The sequence below is a fragment of the Hippocampus zosterae genome, chromosome 13 (genome assembly GCF_025434085.1).
Source record: "Hippocampus zosterae strain Florida chromosome 13, ASM2543408v3, whole genome shotgun sequence".
Taxonomy (NCBI): domain Eukaryota; kingdom Metazoa; phylum Chordata; class Actinopteri; order Syngnathiformes; family Syngnathidae; genus Hippocampus; species Hippocampus zosterae.
Genome location: NC_067463.1, coordinates 19,560,141 through 19,577,668, shown reverse-complemented (window position 1 = coordinate 19,577,668; position 17,528 = coordinate 19,560,141). Strand labels below are relative to the sequence as shown.

At 41.7% G+C, this 17,528-nt stretch overlaps 1 protein-coding gene across 1 annotated transcript; it reads left to right on the top strand.

Moving 5' to 3' along the window:
• Positions 1-1,258: 1,258 nt before the first annotated feature.
• On the top strand, positions 1,259-15,219 carry LOC127612583 (multidrug and toxin extrusion protein 1-like). The gene is made up of 17 exons (XM_052083301.1): positions 1,259-1,512; positions 4,151-4,252; positions 5,269-5,337; positions 5,523-5,671; positions 6,493-6,535; positions 6,636-6,680; positions 6,777-6,874; positions 7,788-7,885; positions 8,357-8,538; positions 9,552-9,660; positions 10,138-10,213; positions 11,646-11,715; positions 11,798-11,930; positions 12,004-12,098; positions 12,193-12,253; positions 13,797-14,307; positions 14,802-15,219. The coding sequence occupies exons 1-16, from the start codon at positions 1,378-1,380 to the stop codon at positions 14,021-14,023; spliced, it is 1,692 nt and encodes a 563-aa protein (XP_051939261.1). The 5' UTR covers positions 1,259-1,377; the 3' UTR covers positions 14,024-14,307; positions 14,802-15,219.
• The last annotated feature ends 2,309 nt before the right edge of the window (positions 15,220-17,528 follow it).

The window sequence follows — 17,528 nt, the reverse complement described above, 5'->3', positions numbered from 1 at the left end:
TGCGTGGCAGGCTGATTGGACGCTCTAAATTGTCCCTAGGTGTGAGTGTGAGTGCGAATGGTTGTTCGTTTCTGTGTGCCATGCGATTGGCTGGCAACTGATTCAGGGTGTCCCCCGCCTACTGCCCGATGACAGCTGGGATAGGCTCCAGCACCCCCCGCGACCCTAGTGAGGATCAAGCGGCTCGGAAGATGAATTTCTTACACTAATTGCGGGTGCTGCACTGAATTTGCCTCAAGTCTCAAAGAAGAATGTATTTGTCTGCCTCCATGACATCTGCTGCTGTTCGACTTGCAGAATAAGTCGAGGTCATCTCATTGTCCTATACTAGACGTTTTGATTATTTTATAATGCTACGGTTATCATGTGTGAGTTAATATTTCATTCTGCTATCTCAATAGGCATAAGTATGAAAAGCGTAGAGTACAGGAGCATGTTGTTTGTTTGTTTATTTGTTTATTGAGCATATATAGTACACACAATAACAGGTTGACAAAGGTCAAGCAAAAATTATGAAAGGAAAATTAGAAAAGCAGTTAAAAGAAGAAAACGCACATCATCACAGTTGTATGCTCAAAGGAGTAGGAAGAAGTAAATAGCTTATCTAGTCCTACCCCTTATTATGTAGCAATTTGAATTGTTCATTTTTCAAAACAAAGAAGACAAGAAAAATCTCCAGATCATCAAATACTTTTACCCTTATGTATACTGTACTATTCTTTTTATACACCTTTTGGTTTGTATATATGTAGTTTCTCCTTCTGTCTTTCAATTTTCTGATATTCATTATAATTAGCATTTCTTAAGAAAACCTTTATTAGTCTCGCAATGGAGAAATTCCAGATTCACAGCAGCAAAGTTATGAAAGGAAGAAGTAGAACAACAAAAAAATAGGAGCTGCTGGAAAGGCAGCCACTCTCGCGGCGCCATTTTGAAGTCAAAAATAACAAGACAACACATAGGACAGAGACAATCTTGAATCCAATTGATAAGTTGATCAAAATCCAAAACAAGAACAAACAGTTATATTACTATATTTTATAAGTATATCAAATACTCAAATGCTGGAGGCTGTAAATTTCCCCAGTGTGGGACGAATAAAGGATATCTTACTTGAATGTATCTTCTTAATTCTGATTCATGTAGTTGTGGCCCGCGGTGACAGTTGTGGAGCGGATGCCTCTGTGTGGGATGGGCCCTGAACGCACCATTCACTTCCATCAAACACAGACGACCACGGTGAACTTGAGGGGAGGAGGGATGAGGGAACATGACTTTATAAATGGATGTCCTCCCCTTCTCCGACTCCTCATGACTGCCGCGAGTGCGAGTCATTCCCATCGAAGCCCACGCTTCAAATTTTAACGCTCTATCAGCATGGACGTCGATGTAAAGACAATGAAATATACCGAGGGAGTAAACGAAGAGGCTTCCAGGGACTCCTGCTTGAGATGCATCCCGCTCAACTACCGCACCGAACTGGTTCAACTTCTCAAACTCGCCGGACCAGTGGTAAGAGTACGACTTAAAATGAATGTAGTGCCTGCTTTCCTTCTCCTTCGTCTACATTTTTCTTGGTTATAGAGCATATATGTAGTGTTTCCACAAAGACTCTTTACAATTCTTTTTATTATTTAAACATGCATAAAAAAACAAGACTACGTTCTTATATAGTCACTTAAACTTTTCCAAAAAAAACCCTCAATCATACAAAAAGCAAAAGAAAACAGCACAACAGTTCGAAATAATATGACAACGGTCATGAATTAACCGCTGACACATGAAGATCATATACATGTTCGAAAAGGAGGGGGGGGGGGGGGGTGTACGAACACGTCTATTCCAACCCCATGTTTAATGTATGAAGTTACGAGTATTGCAGCAGTATTTAAGAATACTCACACCTGTATATAAAAAATATATAAAACGATACCATACACACGATTCCAATTTACAATACCTCTGTGTCACAATACCATATTTAACTGTCAGTAAGTAGTTATCCATAATACTATATTAATTTTCAAAGTATCATTGACTTATCAATGGGTTCCTACACTCGTTTTACTAAGCTAGTAGACCTCAGACCCACATTTTGCCATCCCAGCGATCTATTCATTCATTTGTGATGTTATCTTACCAATAGCATCACAATTTTCATAATAATAATACAGTAATACATTTTTTTGTAAGCGCCTTTCACAGCACTCAAGGACACTTTACAACCAAGAGCAAACAATAAAACCACAGATAGGAGTATAAATAAAAGGAGAGATAGATTTAAGTTGAATATGCAAGTCTGAATAGGTTTTGAGATTTTGAGCTGGGTTTTGAATGTGGGAAGAGAGTCAATACAGTATTACGAATATTGGGTGGAAGGGAGTTCCAGAGTTTGGGGGCAGAGCGGCTGTAGGCTCTGTGCTGAGACGGGCAGAGGGTACAGAGAGGTGGAGGGAGGATGAGGACCTGAGTGAGAGAGAGGGAATGGAAATCTGAAGAAGATCTGACAGATCGGGGGGGGGGGGGGGGGGGGGGCGGTGGCAAGGTTATGGATGGCTTTGAATGTATAGAGAAGTATTTTGAAATTGATTCTGAGTTTGACAGGGAGCCAGTGGAGCTGTCGGAGGATGGGGGTGGTGTGATAGAAGGAGGGGGTTCTCGTAATGATCCGGCCTGCTGAATTCTGAACAAGTTGAAGTTTATGGAGGAATTTATGATGGAAGCCTAAAAGACGTGAATTGCAATAGTCAATGCGGGAGGTGACGAGTATATATTACATATATACAGTCGGGCGGCCCGGTAGTCCAGTGGTTAGCACGTCGGCTTCACAGTGCAGAGGTACCGGGTTCGATTCCAGCTCCGACCTCCCTGTGTGGAGTTTGCATGTTCTCCCCGGGTCTGCGTGGGTTTTCTCCGGGTGCTCCGGTTTCCTCCCACATTCCAAAAACATGCGTGGCAGGCTGATTGAACACTCTAAATTGTCCCTAGGTGTGAGTGTGAATGGTTGTTCGTCTCTGTGTGCCCTGCGATTGGCTGGCAACCGATTCAGGGTGTCCCCCGCCTACTGCCCGAAGACAGCTGGGATAGGCTCCAGCACCCCCCGCGACCCTCGTGAGGATCAAGCGGCTCGGAAGATGAATGAATGAATGAATATATACAGTCATGCGTCAGCTAATTCCAAACCCCGTGTTTAACCCAGCCCTTCCTGTACCTGTCCAAAAAATATCCGTCCAACCATCCATTCATCCATTTTCTAATGGCTTCTTTAATCTGCCATGCGTTCGAACCAGTCGACCACCATGACACCCCCCCCAAAATATATATTTTGATCTTTATTTTTGAATTGATTTTTTTTTATTGGACATTGTTGAAGTTCCCCATTTAGTTTGTTGCATACCCCCCGAACCGCATACAAAGACACAAGAATGTTTCATGGTTGTACTTCAGTACTGTATTTTGTCTTTGGAGTTAATGTACCCCTAAAATGATAATCTCCCTCTCTTTCAATAAATATAGAAGAAAAAAAAATTCAGAAAAGGAAAATTGCAATCAATTTATGAGATTGATGTCAGACGTGTTCTACAGTATTTGGTAAGTGGTTATAATATGTTTTTTACACATTCCATTGAGGTGGCTACTTTTGAAGAAAAGGGGTAATTTCAATAATATTCAAACGACATTTGCGAAACAGTGTGAGCAAAACCGCAGTGTTGAAATTATTGGTGTCATTCATTCATTCTTTCTTTCAATTAGCAATCAAAAAACAACAAAAAAAAGTCATGTGAAACGTCCACTTTTAATTATCAAGCCGGAATGCCATCATTTCCATTTTGTTATACTTTATACAAAAGAGTGTGGATATTCATGCATATTTTGAAGGAATTGTTATGAAAAATAATTCAATGTACTTTGTGTTTGCAATGTCTGTAGAGTGTGTGGAGAGAATAACTCACATATTTTGTAATCAGAGTTTGCACCGCATTTTTATGAAGACAAACGCGCTGCGGTGAATCTCCAAGTCTTCATTTGTGTCTGACTGTATCTCGGTGTCATCAAATTCTCAGTTGACAACAAACACTCCAACCCTCTTACTTTAAAAAATACACGAAAACAAATAAGGATATTTATTTTGCTTGTTTTTCTTTTCCAGATCATTTCCCAGATGATGATCTTCATGATCAGTGTCGTCAGCATGGTGTTCTGTGGTCATCTGGGGAAAGTAGAGCTTGCGGCTGTATCGTTATCAATTGCAGTAAGTACATTTTCTCGATAGTATGTGATTAATGCGAATTATGTCCACAAATACACCAACGTTTTGGAAGGGGTTTTTTTTTGTTTGTTTGTTTTTTCCACTCGGAGTTGGAAAACCTCTCTTCACGAGGCTGTCAAATTCATATCAAAGAAACATCTATCACGACTTAGCACGACTATCTAATAGTACAGTCACGACCTAAGTTTTTCAGAATGACAGAAGTATTGGTTTTCACACAGTTTGTTGCTTCAATGCTTTGATTTTTTTGTTTAGATGTTACGATAATAAACAAAACTATAACTACAAGCGGGCGGCCCGGTAGTCCAGTGGTTAGCACGTCGGCTTCACAGTGCAGAGGTACCGGGTTCGATTCCAGCTCCGGCCTCCCTGTGTGGAGTTTGCATGTTCTCCCTGGGTCTGCGTGGGTTTTCTGCGGGTGCTCCGGTTTCCTCCCACATTCCAAAAACATGCGTGGCAGGCTGATTGAACACTCTAAATTGTCCCTAGGTGTGAGTGTGAGCGTGGATGGTTGTTCGTTTCTGTGTGCCCTGCGATTGGCTGGCAGCCGATTCAGGGTGTCCCCCGCCTACTACCCAAAGACAGCTGGTGGCTAGCCTACGTGCTAGCCACTGGACTACCGGGCCGCCCAGTTACTCTTTTATTTTTATTTTATTTCTCTCTATTATTTGCTTTTTATTCTCTATTATTTGCATTACAATTATGATAACTGAAATTGTCTGCGCAATCATTTTAGATCAACTTTTTTGCAAGAAAGTGGTTAGAGATTAGACATGCATTTTAAAAAATGTGGAAGTGAAATTGGAAAATGCATTCCCGTATTTGCACATTCAACCAGATCCTCATCTTCAATTTAATTTTGACTTCATGTTTTTAATCACGATTCCTTGTATCCTACTACTTACTTCTTGTCAAAACGACTGGTGTGAAAAGGGTCAGAGTATGACAAATCAGCAAAATGCAAATCCATGTGTTCCATTGACAGTGTCTCTTTGCAGGTGGTTAACGTGACTGGTCTCTCCATTGGCACTGGATTATCATTAACTTGCGATACCCTCATATCTCAGGTAGTGTCTCCAACAAAGGCTGAACTTTCACTTGATCTATTATTGGGATTGAAACAGAACAACTTTGACCGGACCGAACAGTTCAAACAAAAAATATTTGACGTCAAGTTTCATCTATCAAAACTGTAATTTGTGTGATTTTTGGTGTTTCCTAACACTGCTTATTTGATTCTGCCTTTGTGTAGACCTATGGGAGCGGAAACCTGAAGCGCGTAGGGGTGATCCTTCAGAGGGGGATTCTGATTCTACTGCTGGCTTGTTTCCCCTGCTGGGCAGTTCTCATAAACACTGAACCTCTTCTAATTGTAGCCAAACAGAGCCTAGAGGTTGCCAGGTATTGGAAGTTTCTTTTCAACCTGAAGCATGATTTTTGAGGAAAGAGGCTTTTTCTCAGACAACAATAATCATCATCATCATCATCATGATGATTGTTGTCATAAGTGGTAGTTTTGTTGTAATAGGAGTCATGGAAGTACCATCCTCTAAACCCGGCATGTCCAAAGTCCGGCCCGCGGGCCGGATTTGGCCCGCGGTCGAATTTCATCCGGCCCTCGGCCCCCGTCATAAAATCAGTGCCGTCTGGCCCGCAGGTTGGGCGCAATGGAACACGTGTTGCATTGACTGAGGTCTCATAGACTGGTGAGTGATGTTTCATAGAGTACTGCTTCCCTCTAGTGGCTAAATGAGTAATAGCATTCACTAAATGAGTAATAGCATTTAGACACTAGAGGGCATCACTCACGAGTTAACAAGACATCACTCCGTGTTTATATTGACTGATATGTCATATTTCAAATTCCTGTTTCAAATGAACCAAAAGAAATTCTTAAGATTGTTGAAATTAAAATAAAAATGGAAATGTGAAACAGATTGGCTTACTAAAATTTGTTGAACAATATTGTTGTTCAATGTAAAGAATGTCAGCCAAGGTCGGCCCCCCGACATTTTACCACATAAAATCTGGCCCCCTCGGCAAAAAGTTTGGACACCCCTGCTCTAAACCACTTTTTTTGGAAATGCTATTTTCCACAAATAAAAACAAAAAGAAAAAAGTACTTTTCCAGGTCAAAATATATTGTATGCTGTAACATACAAGATAATACGATGTCCATTTTCCAAACCACCATTTCAACGGCTGTTTTTGTTGTTGCATAGCCTGTCACAACTTTATGTGAAGCTCTCCATGCCAGCTCTGCCGGTGAGTTGACATTTGCCGCCGTGCGCAAGAGTTCCAGCACAAGATTTGACATGCACTGTCTGCTTCTATTGTGTAAGATTTGTACTTCCCCCCCTTTCAGGCGGCATTTATGTACCAGTTGCAAGGAAGATATCTTCAAAATCAGGTTCTGTGCAGCAACACAAAATCATTGATATGGAAGTTAAGGATATGTATTAAGAGATTAAGTTAGTAAATGTGAGTTTGTGTTTTTTTTTGGCAGGGAATTATTTGGCCCCAGGTCATAACTGGTGCAATTGGAAACATCTTAAACGCAGTCATCAATTATGTTTTTCTCCACATTCTGAATTTGGGAGTTGCGTAAGTTTCCTTTATCATTTTTAATCCATCCATCCATTTTCTACCGCTTATCCGGGGCCGGGTCGCGGGGGCAACAGCTTTAGCAGGGAAGCCCAGACTTCCCTCTCCCTAGCTACTTCGTCCAGCTCTACCAGGGGGATCCCGAGGCGTTCCCAGGCCAGCTGGGTGACATTGTCTCTCCAGCGTGTCCTGGGTCTTCCTCGGGGTCTCCTCCCGGTGGGACATGCCCGGAACACCTCACCGGGGAGGCGCTCAGGAGGCATCCGAATCAGATGCCCAAGCCACCTCATCTGGCTCCTCTCGATGTGGAGGAGAAGCGGCTCGACTATGAGCCCCGCCCGGATGACCGAACTTCTCACCTTATCTCTAAGGGAGAGCCCGGACACCCTGCGGAGAAATTTTTTTAATAGTATTATAGTTTATTTTTGATAACAGTCAGAAGATGGGTTTTTTTCTAGTCTAGTGAAGACAGCCCTGTTATTTGTCTGCTAATATTTCATAAGCGCAGTTAAATGCTGATTTTTTTTTCTCCCTCATCTCTTTGTTCATTGTCATTATGATAGTCGTCCATGATGCAATGGACATTCTACTCGATTTAAACCCATTTATAATTTTTGAAGTGGTTTTGTGTGACATTTCTGTGATTGCCGTACTAAATACGTTTTGTCACCACTCTATGGTTTGCACTATTGATCCAATTTCACACTTTGCTCAGTATCCATTCCTTTGATTAGACTCGACACTGCTGGGATTGCCTCAAAACATATTGTCAGTTATTATAAAAAAAATCCAGGTCACTAAAGAAGTTTCTAATTTCAGGCCAGCTGTCAGAAAGTGAATAGTTCAAATGAATCTCACGTTAAAGGTTTTGCTTGGTTTAAATCATGCTGTGTTTTGTTTGTCTTTGTTCAAGTGGCTCCGCTGCAGCGAATTCAATCTCGCAGTACGTGCTGGCTGTGGTGTTATTTGTTTATATTACCTGGAAGGGCTTGCACAAGGCCACGTGGGGAGGTTAGTTTCTCCTCTCACTCACCTCAAGCTGATAATGAATGAACAATGAGTGTTTCTTGATGATACATTTTCCTCTCCACTTGCAACATTTCATTTGGAGTTACAATAGTGTCAATCTTTGTGACCAAAGTCCAAACGTGTAATGTTTTAACAAAATTGGTGACTAAAATTCCGTAACTAAACAATGCAACAGAAAACATAGGCGACGCGTCGGTTTCATTATTTGCTCATCAAGAAGCACAAGTTCTGTTTTATTTGACTTTTACCATACATTATTTATTCCATATATTCATTGATTACTTTCTGGATTAATTCATTTGAGTACTTTTGAGTACTCAATTCGAACTGATGGATGAATTATAACGTTGACACATCTTATGTTTATAACGCAACATACACAAACAATCTTGTCAAACTATGTGTTGCTGTTTTTTTTAAAAATGTTTTGACAGACGGATCTTTGACCCACAGGTTGGTCTCTTGACTGTTTACAAGAGTGGGGACCCTTTGTCAAGCTGGCAATCCCGAGCATGCTCATGCTTTGTCTGGAGTGGTGGCTCTTTGAAGTGGGAGGATTCATTGCCGGTATAATTAATGAAGCAGAGCTGGGAGCCCAGTCCGTTGCATATCAGCTCACAGTTGTGGCCTACATGGTAACCGAAATAGAATTTGTCGAAATCAGGGGTGGCCAACTTGATCAGCACAGGGAGTCACAAAATAAATGGATGCCTACAATGCCCACAGCAACAGTATTATACAGTGGTGGACACAATGAATGCACTTGCTCAATCGACCTACAATACACTTTGGTTGCCTCATCCATTGTTATGTGTGTCCTGTATGCACACTATAAAATCATTCATTCATCTTCCGAGCCGCTTGATCCTCACTAGGGTCGCGGGGGGTGCTGGAGCCTATCCCAGCTGTCTTCGGGGAGGTAGGCGGGGGGCACCCTGAACCAGTTGCCAGCCAATCACAGGGCACACAGAAACGAACAACCATCCGCACTCACACTCACACCGAGGGACAATTTAGAGTGTTCAATCAGCCTGCCACGCATGTTTTTGGAATGTGGGAGGAAACCGGAGCACCCGGAAAAAACCCACGCAGGCCCGGGGAGAACATGCAAACTCCACACAGGGAGGCCGGAGCTGGAATCGAACCCGGTACCTCTGCACTGTGAAGCCGACGTGCTAACCACTGGACTACCGGGCCGCCCACTATAAAATCAAGGAATATATATATTTTTTACTTAATCTAAAAAAAAATTTAAAAAAAAGAATAGCATCGCGGTAGAACAAAGAGAAGGAGCTAGGCTAACTAGCTTATTCAACAACTCCATTGAAGTGAACGACATGGGAGATATGCAGTCAAACACTCAGCACAACCAATTACTTAGCAGTTCGAGTTTCTCCTTTCATCCCTTTTTATAAAAGCGCTCGCATAAAGTGAGCAGTTATAATGGTTTGAATCCTTAAAATGCAACACCAGACGGCCGGAGTGGCAAACAGACTGGCTCTAAAAAGTGTGTTAATCCTGCTGTTTGCAAAAGATGAAAATGAACCTCGTGTTGGCCACACCCTGATCCAAACAGTTTTATTTCATGGAATTCTGAATGACTAATAAGTGGGGGTTTTTTTGTTTGTTTTTTTTTCTACCGTTGCAGTTCCCACTTGGAATTTCTGCTGCTGTTAGTGTTCGAGTAGGGAATTCTCTTGGTGCGGGAAACATTGAGCAAGCCAGGCTGTCGAGCAAAGTTTCCATCATCTGTGCATGTAAGAGACCTTTTAGTATTGTGCTAAACCGCTGCGGGTAGGAATTGGTACCAGTAAATTGACAACAAGAATGAGGTCAGAAACTAGTAAACACAGCTAAATTGTCGATTGTACAGGAACCGCACATGGCTATACCTTAATATCAGGATTTTGTCCCATCCCAAAATGGAAAAAAAAAAAAGCTTGTTGGGAATCAGATCCAGATCCAGTTACCCGTCTGACTCAATGGCTACCGAAGAAATCAGAATAGCAAGGCACTTTAATCAGTTGACGTAGTAGTCCACACCTTAACTCATTCAGTACCAGCCAATTCTGAACCGAGTCTGAAAAGACGTTTATAAACGTCTTTGGGAGTGAATGAGTTAACAACGCTAATACCTTGACAACTGTTGCTTTCAGCTTTTCTCGCCCTTGATCTGCTCATTTGAATGCAAAACACGTGTTTGTTGACTCTTTGTGTCTCTTTTCCGTTTGCAGTCATCGTGGCCTGTTTTATTGGCACTACCATCACCCTTTCCAGGAATGTGATTGGCTACATTTTCACCTCAGAGCCGTGAGTTATCCCATGACATGATATACTCGTAGTTTGTGCCGCACAGAGGTACCGTTGAGAAATGAAAATGAAAAGTCCCCATAAACAAAAATGTCTGCACACCGTTAATACGATACATTGCTTTTAGGGCGACTAGCTCATATTCTGAACCCTGATCGTGTGTACTCGTCTCCTGAATGAATCCCTTGTTGCTTTTGCAGTTCAATGATGAGAGTGCGTTATTTTCTCGCGTTTTTATTTTGTACAATCCCCATGTGAATCGCTGATGGCCTAGCACAGGGGTCGGCAGGAAAAGACAACACTGGGAGCCACATACACATTGTTGACATCTGAAACGACGATGTTAACCTTTCATATATATACTATTTTGCCGAGATAGGTGAATTTGCAGACTTCTTTCCACTTCTTGAATCTCTTTTTACAATACAATACAATACAATGCATGCTGATTTATATAGCGCTTTCACAACAGCGGCAGCTGTAACAAAGCGATTTACAAAACAGTTAACATAAAGTAAAATAATAAACACAACACATAACATAAAACACGGACAGTCGTGCAGTCCTAACCACTTTTCCGTCACACGCTTTGTTGTTTGAAGCGGTTTGAGATGAAAGAGGAGAGAATCAAAGTGTCCTTTAACCAGTGGATCAGAGACGTCATGGTCAAAATGTGCACACGTCGGCTACAAGCTAAGTTTCAAAGTCAACAAGAAGCTGTAGCATCCATTGACGAAGAAAGAGATTGGTTCACTTCTCCTGTCCCATGGAAATCCGCTTCAATTCCAAGCGGCGACTCACGGTTCCAAATACGCATCGGCGCTCTTCGCCAACGCTCCTCTCTCCTCATCCTCAACTTCAGCGGCCATCCATCCAGCCGCACCAACGCCGACTGTCCAACAGCGCCGACATAGCCGCTGAACAAATCGGGGATGTGAAAAATGCTGCCCATTACTGGCGCAAAAAACACAAGCGCCCCAGGTCTGTCCAGCACCGACAGTCAATGGCGCCGACATTCCTCCCAATCAAAATCTGTGCTGGTACAGGCGTGCTGCCGAGAAGGCGCAACCACCAAGCATAGATACTTCTCCTTTGACGAATGTCGTGGCCAAAAAGCGCTGAAAACAGTCCATATCAGGTCCGCACGATGAAACAACAAACAACATGTGACAAAACAAAAGACAAAAACAGCAAAAAAGAACAAAAAAGCAAGGCTCTTGAAGAGCACTTGCCGAAGGCTGCCTACTCGGGCGCCATCTTGGAAAAATGTTTTTCCTCCGAGCAAATTTTGAAAGCTCTTATCTCTATTTCCTTTTATTTTTGAGCTACATTGTAATATTTTGACATGTCAGCACCTCATTGCGCTTCTTGCTTTTCTCTAGAGAGAGCATTCACATTGCATCTCATCATATTCTTGTTTCGTAACCTTCAGAGACATTTTGGAAAGGGTCGCTGATGTCTTGATTGTTTTTGTCTTCATGCATCTCTTTGATGCTCTTGCGGTGAGAAAAAACAATTTCTATCTGGCATTTTAGGAGAACGCGTAAACGTGTGCTTTGTATAAACTTGCAACGATCACCGCAGGGGGTGTGTGGAGGCGTCATCCGAGGGGTTGGGAAACAAAAGATCGGTGCCCTATGTAACCTGGTGGGACACTACTTCATTGGCTTTCCCATTGGCGTGGCCTTAACCTTTCCAGCAAAAATGGGCGTCGTAGGTAAGCCTCGTATGTTCGGCAATCAAAATGTGTCATTTGAGACTTAGGAAGGCTGCTTATGTTTCTTGAACAGGACTTTGGACGGGGCTTACCGTCTGCGTGTTGATTCAGGCTATTTTCTTTCTCCTCTATTTATACAAACTTGATTGGAAAAGGGCTGCTGAAGAGGTGGGTAACCGGTAAATGAATTTGCTTGAAAACACACATGGGATGTGCAATGCAAGTGATTTCCATTGTAACATGATTGAACATCTTTGATCAGGCTAAAATTAGAGCCGGGGTCACCTTTCCAGACAAGGTCATGATGGAAGATTGCAAGTCAGGTAAGTCCAGGGGGGCAAACTCGGAATAGGACCATTTAATATTACAACAGGCGGAACGGTAGTCCAGTGGTTAGCACGTCGGCTTCACAGTGCAGAGGTACCGGGTTCGATTCCAGCTCCGGCCTCCCTGTGTGGAGTTTGCATGTTCTCCCCGGGCCTGCGTGGGTTTTCTCCGGGTGCTCCGGTTTTCTCCCACATTCCAAAAACATGCGTGGCACGCTGATTGAACACTCTAAATTGTCCCTAGGTGTGAGTGCGAATGTTTGTTCAGGGTGTCCCCCGCCTACTGCCCGAAGACAGCTGGGATAGGCTCCAGCACCCCCCGCGACCCTAGTAAGGATCAAGCGGCTAGGAAGATGAATGAATGAATGAATGAATATTACAACAATAACCGCAATCTAAATATTTCTACATTAGTTCAATAAAATGGTCAAAATGTCAAATTGGTCATTTTTCAGTAGCATGAAAATAAAAATCACATCTTTCCACGCACAAATGATCGTGTTGTTATTACATATATATTTAGTACCTGAAATATGAATTAATGTATCTTTTGTGAGTTTAAAGTTTTAACATTTTCAAGTGCACACAAAAGACACCCGGTTAGGCTTCTTTTTCATATATGTTTCTCTCTTTTTTTTTTTTTTTACAGTATAACAAAGGACAAAGATAAAGATGGTTAAAAAATTTATATATATATTCAAATATTTTATTCTCTTTCAAGTCAGACAATTAATTGAACTCTGCCAAATGTCAGAATCAACATCAACCTCAAAAACTCATTTTGGTTGGGCCAGGGCCGCCTTTACCTGCTCAACATTGAATATTGAGCCCGCCCCCCCGTCCCCAGCCAAACCCAAAATGCTCTATTCATTTTTCAAAATTGACAGTTCAGCGCACACATGTATGCTACTCATCAATTTTAATCCATAGAATAGTCAACAAATCATAAGTGTCACTCACTTTACCTTTTACAAATCAAGAGTGCATTTATTTTCAATCATTTCTATGAATTAAAAAAATAACTCTTTTAATTGTGTTGCACTGATATAACCAAGAACTACGGTACCCTTAAGAAAATCATTAAAGATATTGCACCCGTACACCTACAATACTGGGTCAGGTCAACATATGGTTTTAAAAAAGTATTGTACAAATCACGCCAGCGCTCCTGGCCAGGCAAGCCCGTTGATAAAGGAGCGCCCGAGTTGGGCTCGAATATACGGAATTTATGACAAGCGAAATGCAGTAAGGTGGGCAGCCAATAATTTCAAAAAAAGTGAACCAAACATGTTTTAATTTGTTATTTTACACAACGTGGCAGGTAATGTCTGAATTCTGAGATCACATTCAAAAGTGAAATTCACCATTCATTTGCAACTGCGCATACTCGCTTGGTCATTCTTGAGTGTCATGACTGTATATCGAGAGATTACACGGTGATAAATGAGTATTTTGTCCCTGCCCAAGTATGAACTGACATAAAGATTGTTGCCTTGTTCATTGTTTTATAAAACTAACGTTGTCTTCATGAAATCCATAGACTTCAACACCAACCAGGCCCCAGTTACGACCCCTGCATCCATTTGCGATGGAGCTGCAGAGGAACAACCGATTCCAGAGCAGCATGAAACTGCAACCACCGTAGTCGGCAATGTTCTCACGGTAACACAGCTGCTTTTGCGGCGTGGCTTGGTTTTACTTGCCTTCATTCTCATCTTTGTAGCCGGAATCTTTGCCAGTTACTTCCTTGTCAAACTGCTGAAATGAGTCTTGCGTTGGTATCTAAGTGACAGTCATCAAATGAACACTAGTGGAGCCAATAAGCGGTCACTTGCTTCTAATATCAAGTGATCTCATCAAACCCATGATCATAACGGTCTCAATAAGTATGTAAAAGCAATGGCTTTGTGTTGCATTCCTGTCGGTTCATTCAGTCGCGACAATGTTAATGTAACACCTTGGTACCTTTCAAATGTTCCACGATTGACATGTGAAAAGGGGTAATGATTGGAAGAACGGTGACTTATAAGACATGCTGTGGGCAGGGTCTAGTGCAGGCTTGTCCAAAGTCCGGCCCGGGGGCCAAATCCGGCCCGCGGTCGAATTTCATCCGGCCCTCGGCCCCTGTCATAAAATCAGTGCCGTCTGGCCCGCAGGTTGGGCGCAATGGAACACGTGTTGCATTGACTGAGGTCTCGTAGACTGGTGAGTGATGTTTCATAGAGTACTGCTTCCCTCTAGTGGCTAAATGAGTAATAGCATTTAGACACGAGAGGGCATCACTCACGAGTTAACAAGACATCACTCCGTGTTTATATTGACTGATATGTCATATTTCAAATTCCTGTTTCAAATGAACCAAAAGAAATTCTTAAGATTGTTGAAATTAAAATAAAAATGGAAATGTGAAACAGACTAGCTTACTAAAATTTGTTGAACAATATTGTTGTTCAATGTAAAGAATGTCAGCCAGGGTCGGCCCCCCGACATTTTACCACATAAAATCTGGCCCCCTTGGCAAAAAGTTTGGACACCTCTGGTCTAGTGCGAGCCTGCGAGTAGGAGGGGCTTAAACAAAAACAAAGCAAGCCGAAATAAGAATAAAAAACTGAGAATGGAAAGACAGCCAGGCCCTGTGAAGGTGGACGGCAGCGTGCAATTCTTCATTCGGTTCTTTCAAATGAGAGACACAAACATTCTTGGCTTGCAAATTAAATGGATGTGAGTGTGTCGAGGCGATTTAAAAAAAGAGGATCCCATCTATACAAATATGTAACTTGATTGGGAAAGATGTTTTTGATACCTGCACTGTTTTTTTTTTTGCTCCTCGGTATTGCAGATATGACAGATCTTTTCCAATTTCCGACAACCTATTGTCCATAATACTTTGTAACGTTGTATTTTGCAAAAGAAAATATTGTTGTCATGATCATTTTCTTCAATAAAATCCAGATTATTATAAACACTGCCATCACGTTTGCTGATTTAAAAGGTTACCGACTGTAAATTACATTGACACTATTCTTTTTCAGTTTTCTGGCAGTTGTGTCAGACACAGAACACGTGTCTGTCAGATAGGAGGATTTGCATTTTGTCCGTCGATGATTCCCTTGCAGGGTTGTATATTTACAATACAATACAATACATGCTGATTTATTGTACAATACATGCTGATGAGCCTCCGGGCGGCTCATCAGCTAGTTCCTGCGGAAGGCTGGTAAGGTGGACCTTCGGCCCACAAAAGTGTTGTTGCTTGGTTCAACTTTTTGTTCATCTTCATTGCTTATCGCGAAAATAAAGAGATGTTTAGCTCTACTAAATAACTAACAATTTCATTGCAATGCTTGTGGGTAGACAACATTTTTTCGCTAAGATGCCCGCGCGATCGTAGTGAGCCACTGCCTGAGAATCCCAGCATCATATTCAGTCTATGTATTCCATTGGCAATGCTTCTTTAATTGCAGGTGCTTAATATGGCTGGTATTGCCATTGGAACTGGCTTGTCACTGACTTGTGATACCCTCATATCTCAGGTAGAGGCCCGATTAAAAGGTTGCACTTTTTTCATTTATTCTTTCCGGTGATTGATATAAAACCTTTGGAATCTTCAGAGGGGGGGTTCTGATTCAACTGCTGGCTTGTTTACCCTGCTGGGCAGTTCTCATAAACACTGAATGTTTTTTTACTTCCTGTTAAACAGAGCTCAGAAGTTGCCCAGTAAGTCACTCTATAACCTGGTAATTTTGTGTTCAGAAGAAGGCTCGAGCTTATATATTTAATCAATATCACAATATCATAAAAAATTTTGACGGAATGACCACTTCTGCAGACAAATAATATTCTAACTGACATATATTTTTCATACTCTGTGAAAAAATAGTAATAAATATAATATTAATAAACTTCGTGACTGTCTCCATCCACCATTTTCATCTTAATGTGAGCGTGTATCTCCCTGCATGCAACAGTGCCATAAAAACATTCCTTTTTAGAAGGCCAAGGCGCCTGAGCCAAAGTTGACTGCAGAGGGCAGTGTTCTACTTGTCCAGACGTCTGGACATTCAATACAATTTTTCTGTCTGAGCGAGCCAAGCTGTCTTGCAAGGTTTCGTTCATCTGTAGATGTAAGGGACTTTACTATCTTTGGGTAACTGTGGTGAAAAGAAATTGGCAGCTGTAAAGTTAGCTTGTAAAATGATATGGTGGGCCAGATCTGGTCCCCGTGCCTTGAGTTTGACACATGTGCTTTACGGTATTTGCAAATTCAAAATAAAGACAATGAAGTTCAACTTTGTTGAAACGTAGCAATTTGTACCAGTATTCCTGACTTGCCGCGGGTTTGAAACCACAGCCTCACTCCCTTTCATGAATTCCATGAATTGTCATTTTGTAACATACTGTAAAACATGAAAGGTAACAAGTCATCGTACGTATCATCCTTGGCCTGGCGATTGTCACGATGACTGACTAGCCAGTGACCACTCGTTTGCTTTGTTGAATAAGATTATTATTAGATTTTAAGATTATGTAAGCAATGATTTGATATTGTCAGACTGTCACCCTATACCTCTGACACAAATCGATGAGATTGTTAGCCCCCCTAAAAAGGCTGCCGTGCGAAGGGAGGGCTCAGCCTATTTTAAAAGCCCATTTTCTTACGTCATAATTTAAACATGATACTTTGGCACACATTCTTTTCTGTATGAGAGTGGTGTCGAATGATGTCAAAACAACCATGTAAACTGTGGCTGTTGCTGTGGTTCCGGAAAAAAAATGAGATGTGCAGCATGTGAAGCAGTTGATGTGGAGCTTATGCAAGAGGAACAGAAACGTAATATTGCAGAGCCCCCGTATGAGATTCATACGGAAGAGGATTAGGGCCAATGAAGAAAGAAAAAATAAGGTTGGCAAGATTCTGACTTTATTCTCAGAATTCTGACTTTAAAGTCAGAATTCTCACTTTAAAGTCAGAATTCTGAGAATAAAGTCAGAATCTTGCCAACCTTATTTTTTCTTTCTTCATTGGCCCTAATCCTCTTCCGTAGATTCACATACAGGTATTTTGAAGAATCTTTTTTCATCTGTGTCATGAAATGTGTTATATGCTGTAAAACAGTTGGTCTCAAACTGGCGGCACGCGGGCCAAATGCGGCCCATATGATGCTAGTTTGAGGCCCAAAATTGATATGAAACTTTAATATTAGTGTGGCCCACGCGAGTTTGATATGGATGCTGTATGTGTTAGCACTACCTCCGCGCTAAATAGTTTGTC